General features: G+C 38.0%; 1 protein-coding gene across 3 annotated transcripts in view; it reads left to right on the plus strand.

Annotated features, from left to right (window-relative positions):
* Positions 1-13,608, plus strand: part of ZFC3H1 (zinc finger C3H1-type containing) — a 56,956-nt gene extending 43,348 nt beyond the window's left edge. For all 3 annotated transcript variants that reach the window (XM_077832826.1, XM_077832833.1, XM_077832839.1), the window contains exons 24-35: positions 327-564; positions 1,967-2,072; positions 2,161-2,359; positions 2,879-2,973; positions 3,914-4,024; positions 6,767-6,871; positions 6,982-7,147; positions 8,985-9,085; positions 9,640-9,741; positions 10,339-10,378; positions 12,476-12,538; positions 12,664-13,608. In XM_077832826.1, the coding sequence (XP_077688952.1) occupies positions 327-564; positions 1,967-2,072; positions 2,161-2,359; positions 2,879-2,973; positions 3,914-4,024; positions 6,767-6,871; positions 6,982-7,147; positions 8,985-9,085; positions 9,640-9,741; positions 10,339-10,378; positions 12,476-12,538; positions 12,664-12,801 (1,464 nt within the window). In that variant the 3' untranslated portion in view covers positions 12,802-13,608. The remainder of the gene's footprint in view (positions 1-326; positions 565-1,966; positions 2,073-2,160; positions 2,360-2,878; positions 2,974-3,913; positions 4,025-6,766; positions 6,872-6,981; positions 7,148-8,984; positions 9,086-9,639; positions 9,742-10,338; positions 10,379-12,475; positions 12,539-12,663) is intronic.
* Positions 13,609-15,286: the final 1,678 nt, after the last annotated feature.

Genomic DNA, 15,286 nt, shown 5'->3' on the forward strand with positions numbered 1-15,286 from the left:
TCCATTTTTGTATGGTCACTTCACTTCTCAGAGTAAGACAGGTCCTTGTCATTGTCATTGTCTCAGCCTGTAGTATTATGCTGTTCAAGGGCCATATTACATGTTTGCCTTATGTGTACTTGAGCTGCTTCCATGAGTAAGGAGACTAGATATTGGCTCCAGGTCTGTCTTTGGGTTGCCTTTCTGTCATAATGAGAGCTTTTGAGAACATGGAAACTTCACGTTTCCTCATTGTTTCTCTCATTTTCAGATCTCAAAATATACTGATCTCCTATGTAGAGCATATCAGTCAAAAATATAATCCCGTTTGTCTTTTACCTTTACAGAATGCTTTAAAATCAGCTAATGAAAAGATAATAGCAGAACGCCTCACCATAAGTGACCGCTGCTTGGCTTGGCTAGCTTATATACATCTAATTGAATTCAGTGTTCTCCCTGTTAAGTTTTATGATCCTGCTAATGCCAACCCTTCAAGGATAATGAACAAAGAGCCGTTTTTAATACCATGGCAAACAGTTCAAGATGTGAAGACCAATCCTGATATGTTGTTAGCTGTGTTTGAAGGTAAGTTATTTAGTACATAACTTTGCTGCTGCACTGCTGCTCTCCTCATTCAAATGGGCAGTGACTCTCACCTGTGGAACTCAGGATGGGAAGGAAAAGGTTTAGACTCTGATTAAACCGCTTGCTTGTTGGTGGTACAAATTATTGGTGTATGAAGGAGACACACTAGCTTTTATCTTTTTCGGGGACACATCCTCTGGAGTTGGCAAGACTTTCTTCTAGCAACCTGTAAGAAATTCTCCTCTCTCTGGGAATCCTCATGTCCTCATGCTCCCAGTTAAGCCTTCTGTGGTGAAGTCATGGCTTCAGGCAGGGCAGTGGGAAGTGAAGCCCCAGCTTGAGTCCAACTCAAAAGCCCCATGGACTAATAGATCCAGTGTTTGTGGCTTGCAACAGTGTGCATAGGTCACCCTTCGAGGTTCCTGAAAAGCTGCTGATAGCTAGGTTTGGAAGGATTAGTTTTTATTGGTAAATTATCTGAAAACTTCATTTCACGGAACACACAGATCCACAAAAATTTCCATTGATGAAGAACAAAATTTACAGATAGGCAAAGTAAGAAAATGCCACTTGAGAACTTATTGGAGTTGGATTTAAGGACTTTTTTAAAATTATTTTTTAAATATTTTGATGACATGATGACAAGTTGTGTTTAACGGTTATAAAGCTTTAACTTTTTGAACCTCAACATCTACGGTCATTAAATAATTCTGATCTCCCCCACATATCTTCCCACAACTGAATATTTTTAAGGATTTTTTATTTAAATTAACATTGATTTTTTTTCAGTCAGAATTACTTTTTTTAATAAAAGTCAAATTCTACCCAGGCTACCTGTACCATGTCTTGGATTTGACTTGGTGCTTGAAGGTGGTCTCGGCAGTTGTGGTGGGGGTAGAGGGAGTCCACTAGAAAGGTGCTGCACCAAGGGATTCGAGCCTCTATGCTCTAGTGATTCCTCAGCTCAGGAGAGTGGGGAGGAAAGCTGAAAGTTGAAATGAAGTCCCTGTTGCATAAAAACTAACTAAAGAAAAACTTTTATAAAACAAAGTGGTTGGGAGAAATTGAACCACTTGCTTGTGCTGCTGCTGAATTTCTGGTATCCTGAAATGAAGGGAGGGACTTAATCCTGGAGCCTCCGCTAAGAACATGGCAGCCCGTCTGAATTCCACAGGTGAGAGGCATTACCAGAAAATTATTAGGTAAGAAAGTCTTCATTCTCGAATTACACGTTAACGATCTGAAAACAACTTTTCCGAAGGTCACGTTTCCTTTCCCTAATTCATAGGTAAAAATCAACTTAAACGTGTTGTATAGATTTGTGTAAAACTTAACTTATTTAAATCTGTGTTTAAGCTTATATTTACAGGCTTGATTTTAAACTTTTTTTGTCTCTTTTTAGATGCAGTACAAACATGTACTGATGAAAATCTTGGAGCTGATGAAAGAATAGCTATCTGCCTTCCACTTTACAGAAACATGATTGCTCTGCAGCAGTTACTGGAAAGGTAAGAACAGGTTACCAGACAGAACACTTGTATAAGGATATTCAGTTCAGCACTTTCTTTTTTTAAACTTTTAACTGTTTTATTTAAGGTGGGAGGCTGCTATAGAACTGTGCATCTCATTGCTGGAGTTATGCCCTGTCAATTGTCAGTTGCTGGAAGCGCTGGTTACTTTATACTTGCGGATGGAACAGCATGACAAAGCCTATGCTGTGTGGCTTACAGCATTTGAGAAAAATCCTCAAAATGCCCAAGTTTTTTATCATATGTGCAAATTTCTCATCTCCCAGGTAAAAAAACACCCTCATTGGTTTTGCGGCTTATGTATTCTGTAAAATGAGTATATTTGTACCTTGCAATATGTAGTTAGTACTAATACTTAGCACTCTTGTAGTATTTTCAATCTTGAAAGCACTTAACAAAATGTAACTAACACTTGCAAAATACCTGTGATGTGTCATCCTCATTTTATAGTTGGGGAAATAGGAGCAGGGAAATTGAGTAACTTGCGCAAGCAAATAGGAAGAATTGATGTGAGAATTGGGTTCAGAACTTGAGTAACTGACTCCCAGTCCTGTGTCCAGACCACATCCTTGTGCAAGAAAAGTAGAAGATGTCACAATGTAAACGCATTAGTGCATTATCTCCTCTCTTCCTGTTACCTGCCCTTTGATATAATTTAATTATATTGCTCCTTGAAAGATTCAAGAGAAAGTACTCCTTTAAGAAATAGTTTAATGAATTTTTTTAACTTATGTGCTGTAGGCTGACAGAAGTCTTACGTAATGTCTAATTTACTTTTAAAACAGAAAAGGGCAGACAGTATTCCTCCATTGTTTCAAGAATTTGTCGCAGCCTTCTTTGAGAATGTATGTCAGGAACACAGTCCCATGGATCTATTACGGTAGGATTGGAGAAGGCATTATTTAATTCATACTGATATAATTATGGTGTCATGTAATACAATAAATTGTAAAGTATCTGATTTTATTAAAATTGCAAAACTATCAACGGACTCGTTCCCACAAAAGCAAGGCAATCTAGAGTTGTTAAAACTCCATTTTTAATTTACGTTGTGTCTACGTTTTACAATCCATTAGATTGTGCACTGTTCTAAGGTTTGCACTTTCCTTATTTAACCATGTCGTTTCTGATCATTTAATCTGAGCAGTGCAAGGTAGTTTACAGTTAAGTTGGTCTTTGTTTATTTTAACATCTACTAGTGGTTTCATTTCCTTGATTTTTGGGATGAGGAATAGAAATATGCTGAATATTTAGGCCAAAAATATTAAAGTGGTGTGCCTAAAATTACACTCCTAAATCTGTTTAGGTACCTGCATAAAGCCCCAATCCAGTTATGCGCGTAACTTTAAGCACAAGAGTAGCTCAATTCAAATCAAATAAACCTGAATTTCACCTTCAGTTTTTATATACTGTCAGCTTAATGGTAGTAATGGAATTTTTATTTTTTCCACAAGCTGATCAAACGTAGATAATTTTCAGTTATAAAGGGTTGACATACATATAATATGAAAAAGGAAACATATGTCTGCATCAAGAACAGATGTAAAGAAGCTCAGTGTTCACAGTTTTTTTATATAGTCTAGTATCTTTCTTGATGCAGAATAAAAAGAAAAAAGGAGGATGTTTTTTAAAATTGCTGTTTAGATTTGATAAGCCTAAGTAATATTTTTAGAAAGCTGATGCTAGGTACACATTATCTATTTTGAATGTGAGGTGTGAAGTGTATTTCTGAAGTATACCAGTAAATATTTGTCTGGTCAGGATTATTTCTATATATGAGAAGCAGTTCATGTTCAAGTATGTGCATATTTTTGTTTTAGGTATCTCTTGAATTTTCCAATGCCGATTGAATTTACATCACCTCTGTATAAAGGACATCTTACAGATGATATTTTAAACCAGCAAGTACCATTTTTGTGGCAAATCTACTGGTGAGAATTTTTATAGCCTCTGAGAAATGAACAGTAAACAGTGGATTTTATAATTTAAGAGTGCATTGTACATACTTAAGTGTGTATTATATTGGGTTCTTTCTGAATGACTAATCCACCAGTCCTTCTAGAAGCTTCCCTGGCTGCTGCAGAACCGGGATAGATTTATGGAGCTGTAAATGAGGATGTCATCAAAGGCTCACACTTGGGAAAAGTTCCAGAGGTTCTGTCCTTGCTGTGCCAGAACATGGCTGTGGCTTATCTCTACCAAAAGTGCCAGTGACTTTTTTTAAACTTTTCTTCCTTTCTCTGTTTCAGCTATCTCCACTTCTCGTTCTAGGTTTTTCCCATTTCCCTATTTTGCCTTTGCTTGGTTCTTCAGCATTCTTCTTCCCCAGCCTCGTTGGCCCAGTCTTCCTGCAGTAAGGACATGCATGTTCTAAAAGTTGGGACTTTCCAGAGACAGATCTCTTCTCAACAAAAGAAAATGCCACGGACACAGTTTTCCTCAAGAAGAAAGCGATGTGTAAAGGTGACAGATCCCAGTCATGCACTTATGATCTACTTTGTTTTTCCTATTGTTCCGTCTGAAAGCAAGGATATTCAAGATTTGCCAGGAGAAGATACTAGCTGTCATGGTAACACCCAGGCAGCCAAAGAGGACCCTTCTTTTAGTATAGGCAATGTCATTGGGATACTCTCTTGTGCTGTCATGGAAGAAGCCTACTTCATGGTCTGGCTTTATGCCATCTCCATGATTGACTGCATGGCTTTTTGAATAGAGAGGCTGAGCTAGGATAACTCTCCAAATGAATGCTTACTTACTGGTGGAAGGTTTCTTTGAAGCTAGCAAAGATTAAAACCCTCCCCTCGAAGCGTACATCTGCTGTTTTACCTAGCTGCATTTGTTGCATTGTTTCAGATTAGATGGTAAGCTGTTTGGAGAAGGAATTGTGCATCTCTCAGTACCTAGTACAATGAGGCCTCCATGATACACTGTTCTTTTTTGCATGTTATTTATTATTTGTATCAGAAGGGAGGGATAGCTCAGTGGTTTGAGCATTGGCCTGCTAAACCCAGGGTTGTGAGTTCAATCCTTGAAGCGGCCATTTAGGGATCTGGGGCAAAAAAAATTGGGGATTGGTCCTGTTTTGAGCTGCAGGTTGGACTAGATGATCTCCTGAGGTCCCTTCCAACTCTGATATTCTATGATTCTGTGCTACAACTAATATGCACCAGGATTCAGTATATCCTGAATTTTATTCAGGACAACACATCCCCTTTGGCACTGGGAATAAGTATACTGAAGATTCATCAAGCACCTATGGACAACTTGCTGTCTGGACAGTGAGCTCAGTCTTGCATTCCACATACACGTTTTTAGCTTCTTGAATCATAAAAACAATCCATGCCTGCCATGATTAGGAAACACCCATTTTAGAAGCCTTGTACATCATGTAGTCACAGACCATCCCCTCATATGAGTCTGTATCTTATTTCCTATCCATGATTGATGTTTCTGAGAATAATAAATTTCATCAAGGAGAATCATTGAGCTTTATCAGCCTTCTTGATAAAGTTGAGCTGTACAGCATCTTTAGCTATGCCCTGCTGAGCTGTGAAGACAAATCTTAAACGATGGAAGGACTCAGGAAGTCAGCAGGTGCCTCTCTTTCCTTTTCAGATGCAAAGGACAAATGATTTCAAAGTTCATCTTGTCAGGTGCATTGCTGTATTATACAATCACACAAAGTGGAAATACCAAAACCTGAAAGGATCAAGGAGCAACAACATTCACTTGGAAAGAGCATGTGACTTTTGTGACTACTGACTTGGTCCTTTGTTCACACCTTCTCCAAGTACTATACACAGGGCCTTTGGTTATCCACTGTGCTGCCTTTGACATCGTTCTTCATGCTGTGGCAGAGGGCTTATTTAGCTATCTAGTTATATTTCATTGCTATACTCTCCCGCTCCCCCCTCCAGTTTGTGAATGCATTTTTTTCTTATAACCTACTTAGCCAAAGACTTCTTAGCAAACTCCTAGCTAAACCCCTAAGCATAGATTGGTGGATGAGTGTCTGTCAGAAATTTCTCCTCTGTTAATCTCTCGTCTTGGAAAAGTTATGTCCATCAGTCTAATCCTCCCCTTCTTCTGGGAGCAGAAAAACAATATTAAATGTTTATTGACCATTGTTTGACTTTTTTTTTTCTTGCTCTTCTTAGGGGAGGGTGTCCATATATTTGCTGTTTACTGTTTCACCTCCAGTGTTGTTTCTGAACCCTTAGTGTTTAACTAGCAATCATAGTCTGATCGTCTCAAGTGTACATTTAATTATACCTTTTGGAATTTTGTTATTGTTGGAGCTTTCCAGAGGGAAGCTCTGGTTACCTGTCTCCAGTCTGCAGCAGTCAGAGAACACTCTTAGGTAAGGATTGGCAGAAAGAAAGGTACTTTTCAAGAGTAGAAATGTACAGGTAAGAGAAACTTTTAATCTTTAAATGCATTATAAATACCTATTTAATTTACAAACTATTACTCGTTAACTGCTGAAAGATTAGTCATTTTTATAAATTATGACTGATAAAATTGAAATTGGGCTTATTTTAGCAATATTAATGATTTCACTTCTGCCTTTGTGAAATGTTAAACTCTGCATTGTCCTTCTCTCTTTTATTTAATATACAAAATAAGAGCAAACCCACTAAGGCATAATGCTTTTTAACTTTTAAAACAAACAGTTTATGCCAGTCTCTTCATGCAAGTGTTGGTGAAGCATTGGATGCTTATGAAGCAGCTCTAGGAGCAGTGATGCAACAGGAAACGGTGCAGAACATTTGGATGGAGTAAGTTTAAATGAAGGGGGGAAAGCTACCTAATTTCACAGTTGTAAAACTAAGGCCTTTGGAAGTGTCAATGTGGTTTTCTTTTGTTTTTTTTGTGTTTTTTTTTGCAGTTACCTTGTTTTTCTCAATAGCAAAGTTGTTGGATCCAACAATAAAGTTCAAGAATTCAAGCTTTTTACTGATCTAGTGAACAGATGTCTAGTTACAGTTCCCACCCGATACCCTATTCCTTTTAGCACTGCTGATTACTGGACCAATTATGAGTTTCATAATAGGGTAAGAATTTTCAGTAACCAATTGTATGTAAAAATGTGTGTTGCTAATGACCTTTTAGCAAATGTTCTTAACTAACTTACTGAGTTAGAGCACTCCAAGCTTATATTTTCTCTTAGCATTTCCCAGTTTCTTAAAAAATGTGAATTTAGGGAAGAGGGTGAATAAGCAGTGAACAAGGGAGACTTTTCTGAGCATGGAGGGCATAAAGATAAATGGAAAAAATTGTTTGGAAGAGTGGTAGGAGAAGGAAGAAATTAGAACAGAAATATTATTGGTAACAAGATTATATGCGTTCTTAAAGGTGAGGTTGAGTTGGAATTAAATCCAGTGAGACAAAAAGTGAAGAAATTTAAGGAGGAAGTTGCTCTACACCAGCAAGACAGCAATATCACATCAGCAATGAAATTTTTAAATAAATTGGGGCGATGAGAAGAGGGTAAGACTAAAGAGAAAGTTATAGTAGTTAAGGCAAAATTTGATCGGAGTGGATGTGTGTGTTTGCAGAGAGGAAAAGATAGGGTGTTTTTTGTTTCTGTTTTGGTCATGAGAGGAAGAGACTTCATGGTGTGCAGTGGAAAACGTCTACAAAGAGGGTGGCTATAATAGTGGGAGACTGGAAGGGTACTGGAGTTGTGACTTCATTTTTTTTTTTTAAGGGGGTAGTTCAGCAAAATTAGGAGGTAAGACCATTTTGGAAGGTGTGTGGAGTGGCAACAAGGCATCCAAGATGGGATGTCTGAGAGATGGTTGGAGATAAATGAATGTGAAGAGGGAAGAGTGGGAAGAGGTCGTGTTGGGAATTATCTAGATAGAGGTGGTAGTTAAAATTTATGGGAATGGATAAGGTCCAAGTGTAAAAGAGGAGCTAGCACAAAATCTCAAGGGATAGCAACAAGAAAGGAGAGAGTAAGTCCCTGAAATATGCTTAAGGAATGATCAGCAAGATAGAAGAACCTGGAGCACTCAGAGGGCAATTCTACCTAAATAACTATCTGAAACGCTTCCTTCAGAACTGTTTCAGGACAGAACAAGTGATTTGATAGTGTACTGCATTAGGGCACGCGTGCCCATACAGTGAAAGTATAAGGATTTTTTGTCTGAATAACACTACATACTAATGTATTACTTACTATCTAGTAATTAAACAATTCCATGCCATCTCCTTCCCTGTTCCGTAAGAGATTTCATATGTTTACTTGGCTAGTGTAAATTGGTATAGTTCACTGACTTCAACAGAACTATGACGAATTCTGTAAGCTAAGTATATGGCCTTATTGTTTAGTTGTAGGGCACCCTGTGCTGCTGCTGTGAAGGACATTGAGCAAATTGTTCAAAACTTGTGTTTATACAGTTACGACAGAAGATGCTAAATTTGAATGGAAATCCTGCTGGATGGGTGTGTGAGTGTCTTTTTAATTGGGAAAGAATATGGTGTTATACACACATGGTAACATTTTCAGAAGTGCCGGAATAACGTAGCTGCTTTTGAAAATTTTACTCATGAAGTTTAAGCTGAAAAAATCCTCATCTTGAGCATCATCTAGTTTGAGTTTTATTAATTTTTTACAATAATAATTGTGACTTTGCTAATCTGAAGACCACATTTCTTTCTGGAGGCTGGGGGGGAAGTTTCACTGTAATGGACTTGAGATTTTATTCAGTTTAAAAATTAAACTTCTAGGTAAAATATAGTAATTGTTTCTGCCAAATAAACAGATATTGTTAAGGTTCATGCTTAAGATTCATGTTCCAATAATTGTATTTCTCATCAAAATTACCAGCAACTAGAATTCATACCCTTTTAAATTGGATTCACTTTTATCTTTGAATTTTACAGGTAATTTTCTTTTATTTGAGCTGTGTTCCAAAGTCTCAACATTCCAAAACCTTGGAACGGTTTTGCTCTTCTATGCCTACCAATCCTGGACTTGCACTGAGGTAGGAAAATAAACTTAAGGGTGTATATTGCTAACCAGTTCTATGTCTCTTAAGACTAGTTCGCGCTGTTGCAGTTGGGAATTCAATGTATTAAAAAAAAAAAAAAAAAAAAAAAAACACTCCAAAACTTGAACAAAGTTCTTTGTATAAGAGTCTAGCAAAGGAGAGGTTCAGGTTCAGTATATCCATGTATCGGCCAGAATACAAGTAAAATTCCTTTTAAAATAAATGCTTGGTATGAACATCTTTTAATATAATAGGAGAGAGAGAGAGAATAAAGACAAGTGTTGTGGTGACCAGTAAAATGTAGGTGTTTGAAAAGAGGACAAGTTAATAAACTGCAATTACTCCTTTTCTGCATCCTGCCGAAGAACACCCTGGCATTTTGGCATCTTGCCAGTCGTTTCCCAGTGCCTGACAGAATTCTGTTCCATCTACAGAAGGGCTAAAAAGTGACATAAGATCACTTAGATCAACATGGTTGTATCTTTAATGTATTTTTTTTATTCCTTATGATAAGAGCTGTACTTACTTCCCTTGAATGTCCTTTACAGGCTGCTTCAGCAACTTTGGGAAGAGAATAATATTCAGATACTGAAACTGCAAGCCAAGATGTTTACATATAATATCCCAACATGCCTGGCCACCTGGAAAATGTAATGCAACAATCATAAACCTGTTTTCATAGATATTACTTTTGTTTATAAGGTTTGCATCACAAAGGTAAATCTGAAATGTCCTTCAAATTGGATTTATACTGGAAGGCCTTTTTTTCATTATTTTTAGACTTTCAACAGTTGGTTCAGACAGGCAGAGGTACTGACATTTTTAATGTAAAATGAATCATTTAGTTTCCATGTAGAAAAAATATATAGGCAATTATTGTTTGGATAAATATAGAAAATGTATTTTAATTATTAAAGTATTGACTTCTGTCTCCTCCTCCTCTCTACCCTCCCTTTTATATATCACAATAGCAATAATCTCCATTATCCAGTGATGCTCAACTGATCATTTTCTTCAGTGTTTGTTCATAATGGGGAACCACTGAAATGTCTTGCTCATGTAAGGTTGTTTTAAAAAATGGCTACTTTTTTTTCTTCTTCGTTCTTTTCACTATAGATTATCATCATTGGAAGTTAGTCTGTTACTTTCAGGGCGTTTGCAATCCCATCCCACAATCAATATTCTGCCAATAATGGCATTTAGTTCCGTGCATGGATAAATTATTTTTGTGTATTTCTTTTTCTCAGAGCCATTGCTGCCGAGTGCTTTCTAAAGGGACAGAGAGAGGTAAGTTAACATTGTAACTGATCATTTTAACAAAGAAAATTCTGTGAAACTGTCAGTGTACCTGGCTGCACACACAGCATAGGCCATTTTATAAAATTAAGTCTATTTTGGGGTAGTTGAAATGTTCTGGGCATAAACCAGAAACAGATACTTCAAATACAAGGAATATTTTCGGCAGCTCATTTTGCAGAATTGAATTGTGGGAGTAACAATACTTCTAACAATGTTCGAAAGAAAAACTGTATTAGGAGTGACACCAATTTGTACGTTGCTTAAAATTTTTTCATTATAAATAAAATGAAAATTTTTGAAGATCTCTATCATCTCCATCATTTGCAGCAGGACTTCAAATTGGCAGAGGTATGGTTCTGGTATCAGGGAGGTGTCGTTTCTGGCCTCTTGAAATTCAGTTCAGATTAGGCAGTGAAGCTGGTCAAGTTAGTCATTGGCTAGCTGTATTTCACACAGCACACTTTGTTTTGAGAAGAACAGTAACTAGAGGGTCACATACTTCATAGCTTCTGTAGGCCAAGCTCATGCAGACATTAAGGAGTCCCTGCAACATCCTCCCTAGACTACCTCCTCGACATTCCAGAAACTCTGTGTGCTCCTCCCCAACCCGTCCTTATCCTCCTGCCAGGGTTTCTGTGTGTGCCCCCCAGTTTCTTTTCTTTCTGGCTAGGAGAGTCATTCAGAGTGTCAACATATACTCTTGGGAGGATGGCCAGACCTGAGATGAGTGTGTATTGTTATGCCATCAACTGGTTCTTTGGTTTATAGACAGTTAAGGTATATCTACACTCTAATTAAAAACCCACAGCTGGCCTGTGCCAGCTGACTGGGGCTTGGGCTAAAGGGCTGTTTAATTGTAATGTAGACGTTCAGGTTTGGGATGGAGCCTGGGCTCTAGGACCCTGGAAGATGGGGGAATTCCAGAGTGAGCCCAAATGTCAACACTGCAATAAAACAGCCCCTTAGCCTGAGCTCTGTGAGTCAGAGTCGGCTGACATGGGCCAGCTACAGGTATTTAATTGCAGTGTAGACATACCCATGTAGACCTGGCTGAAGTTTCTGGGTCTGCTGACCAAAGGCCAGGAGGTCTGTGGTCCCCCCGCACTTCCCTGTTTTTCGATTTTTTCAGTGTTCCCTGAAATTTGGAAGTAAATGCCACATCTGATCAAAAAGCTATCACATTACATCCAAACATACTGAGAAATGCCGTCAACTTGTGTAGGCTCACTATATGGTTGGCCAAAAATACTTTTTAATAGTCCAGTAGCACTTCTTATGCACCCTCCCCAGCATCTCATTACAGTGGTTCTGAATTCTGATTCTGCCACTGATTTCCTCTGACATGGCACTTAGACAAAGAATCCCTACCCGTGAAATGGGAATAATGCTTATCCATCTGCCTCCCAGAGGTGTTCTGAGGATTAATGTCTGTACAGTGATTTGAACATAGCCTGTTCTAAAAGTGCAAGAAATGGATTAGGTGTTTCAATTTGAGGCTCGGTCACTCAGACACCGCAGATTGGTGGGGACTTTCATAAACTTTGCCTTAATCTCCCTGTTCCTATCTATAAAATGGGAATAATAATAATCTGTGTCACAGGGGAGTTGTGAAAGTAAGTGCATTAATGTGTGAGACCGAGATAATACAATGATGAATGCCATACGCAAAAGCCCATGAGGCAGTTAATTCTGTATGCAGTGCTGGATTTGGATGGTATGTAGTAAGCAAGACATGGGGCCACACATTGAATGATGAGGAGAAAAAGATATTGAACATCTGCTTCATTCCCTGAGCATCATGCCTCCTGTGCAATGACAGAGGCAGGGGTTTTGTGGAAAAAATAGTATGTAATCATGTAATTAATCATACTAATGTGCACTCAAGGGTCAGAATTAAAGCACAGGCAGGCTTAAATCTGGCATTTCCTAACTTCTGACTGCTTGAGTTTGCAACCTACATTTTCTTAAGATTATTTTTTTGTACGCAGAAATCTTATTGAGACAGTTCTATGTGCTTTAAATGTTTGTGTTGTTTTTCTGAATACATTGAGCAGCATTATCTTGGTATTTGTTTTTATTTTACAGGTCCATCATTTATATCAGAGAGCCTTTCAGAAGTTACCTCTATGTGCAACACTGTGGAAAGATGTAATGTTTTCTCCTTATGTTTCACTTTGAGGTTTCATATAAATTTTCTGCATATCCCATATCCATAGATGTGGTGATGCTCAAGCTCTGGCTAAATCTTATATCTGCTTCCCCATCTCTTACAGCAACTCTTGTTTGAAGCATCAGGAGGAGGTAAAACTGATAACCTGAGAAAACTAGTTTCCAAGTGCCAAGAGGTTGGAGTCAGCCTAGATGAGCTTTTAAATTTAAACACTTACAGAACAGAAAGCAAGAATCACTGAATGCTGGCGTGCAGTCAGTCCTAAGTCCTATTAAATGCCAAAATCATTTGAATGAATCTTCAGGCTGATCCATGCCTAAGCTCTGTGTCAGGCAGATGAGCATTGCTGAGCATATCAAGTCTCCAATCTGCTTTCCTTGAACCTGGAAGCAATTAACATGACCCTCCTCTCTCTGGATAATTGAACTCCCTGTTTGGCCTGCTTCTGGGCCCTGCCAGAATCTCATAACATCATGTACGTAAGTATAGTTAATCAAAATGACAGACTTTTTTTTAATGTTTTCCTTTTATTTTCCTTTTTCTTTATCTTGTGCTGTTCCTGATTCACTTGACACTCTCGCTGATGCCTGAGAGATCTGTGTTTGGGGTTAAGTACTGGACTGTGTTTACAGTAAAAAGCAAGCAGTCCACTTTGGTTTTTTCCTTTTTTAAACCTTTTTGAGATTTTTTTTCATTACAGGATTTAAAACAAAAGCAGCCGCTCTTAAGGAAAGCGTAACTGCCAGGGCCTCAAGTATGCTTCTTGCACTTGAAGGCTCTAAGAGGGTTGTTTACTGCCCTTTCTGCATTCTGGACTCAGAGAGACTATTAAACTTGAAGATTAAAGAAACTATTGCAAATGCCAGTGCATCAGAAAAAAGAGTGGTCAATTATTATGTGCAATTTTTTTGTAAAGAAATTTTAATTTATAATAAAGTTTAACAGTTTAAAGAACAGTTAATATTGAACTGTTTTGTATTAAGATACTACTCTGTAGTATTAGTTGTTTATACAAAGATATTTTGAATATAAGTTAACTTTTAAGAAAGCTGTTGTCTTTATTATTTGTTCTCTATTAATCACATGAAAATGGGATTGAGATAGTCACAGTTATTGTGACTGGGAAATATTTTTCATATCCACAAAAGATCTTTCCTCCTTCTGCCACAGATACAAACACTTTATCATGGTTTGACAGTCACCACTGACAGCACTTATTCCAGCCCTACAAAGTACAAGATACTGTGTTATAGAAACTGACATATTTTAATTCCATAATTCTATCCTTTAATGATATAGGACTTTGAGAAAGGGCCTCCTGACATACACTACAAAATGGGATATTTCTGCCACTCCAGTGAACTGACAAGCATTTGCTGGAACTGGTTGGTCACGTGGTGCTAGTTCCCTCCCTTGTATTCATGTGCCAAATCAAATTACACCTCCCCATTCTCCCCCTACCAGACTGGGCGGGTGGGGGCGGGGGAAAGAGCTCAGGGCTTCCCCCCTGCAGCAGGGGTGGTGGGACTTGGGGCTTCTTCCCTGCAGGGAGCGGGGGGTCTAATGGCTTTAGCCTCATGGGGGTGCATTGTGGCAGAAGCCCTGTGCCCTGGCAGGTGCCACCCTGCGGGGCAGATTGAGAGTCGCAAGACATGGACAAATTTCTGAAGATTATGTGGCTCAGAGGGTCAGTAAGATTGGCCATTCCTGTACTATTACTTCCATATGAATAATTTGTACAGGTGCCACAAAGATGATTTGATCACAAATCGGAGGGTAGGTAATCCTCAAATTTGGAAATGAGGGGAGATGGTTCATGACATCAGTTCATTAACAATTATTTTTTCCTGAAGTTTGTGATTCTTGGACGCGCCAAGGTAATCTTGCCTTAAGTGGAAAAAATACCAGTCCTAAACCAGGGCAACAGGGAAAGATTCTGTTCTTCCACATAGTTATACACCTGATTTATAGAAACAAGTAAAACTTCAAATAATTGCCTGTTCAAAAAGACTGTTATTACATTTATTGTTTCGGTAAGGCAGCATCAGAAAAAAATTTAACAATAAATCCAAGCTCTGTTTTAGTTAGACGAAGTCAGAAGTGCTCAAAACTATTTAGTTTTGAATGAATCTGATGTAGACCACACAGTAGGAAATTAAAATACAATCAATGTTTTGTTCTGTTCAAAATATTAAAAGCCTCGGTATGAAAGTTTTTAGGATGTGCTACATAAGTATTTTTTCAAAATGCATTTAAAACTTCATTAATGACTGACAGCATCCATGGCATTTTTATGTATGCCCTATTTCAGGGAAACACTACTCATGGGGAAAAAAATTAAATTCTGTGCACAGTATTTTAAAATTCTGCGTATTTTATTTGTCAAAATAACACAATATAATCACGCTGGTTTCAATTATTTAAGTAATTTATTTAAACTACAATACAGTGGATGGAGAATGGGAGTGGGGAGCATTGGAGGAAATCCCCTTGCCTAATAGTAATGTAGGTAGCCCTGACCGTTTATTTCTAGTTATTAGTCGTCAAATATATATGCAGCCATATGCTCAGTGTTACATCATAGGCAACTGAAGAGCAAGTGAGGGCTGGGGAGTCAAACTCACAATCTATATTGGCTATTGACCATCTCCAGAAAGGGCAGTAGCAAACAGTTCATGGAGCACATTTTGGTACATTTTTCAGTCCAAAAATGTAGGCAAGTTCTA

Source organism: Eretmochelys imbricata, chromosome 1 (genome assembly GCF_965152235.1).
Source record: "Eretmochelys imbricata isolate rEreImb1 chromosome 1, rEreImb1.hap1, whole genome shotgun sequence".
In the NCBI taxonomy this organism is placed as follows: domain Eukaryota; kingdom Metazoa; phylum Chordata; order Testudines; family Cheloniidae; genus Eretmochelys; species Eretmochelys imbricata.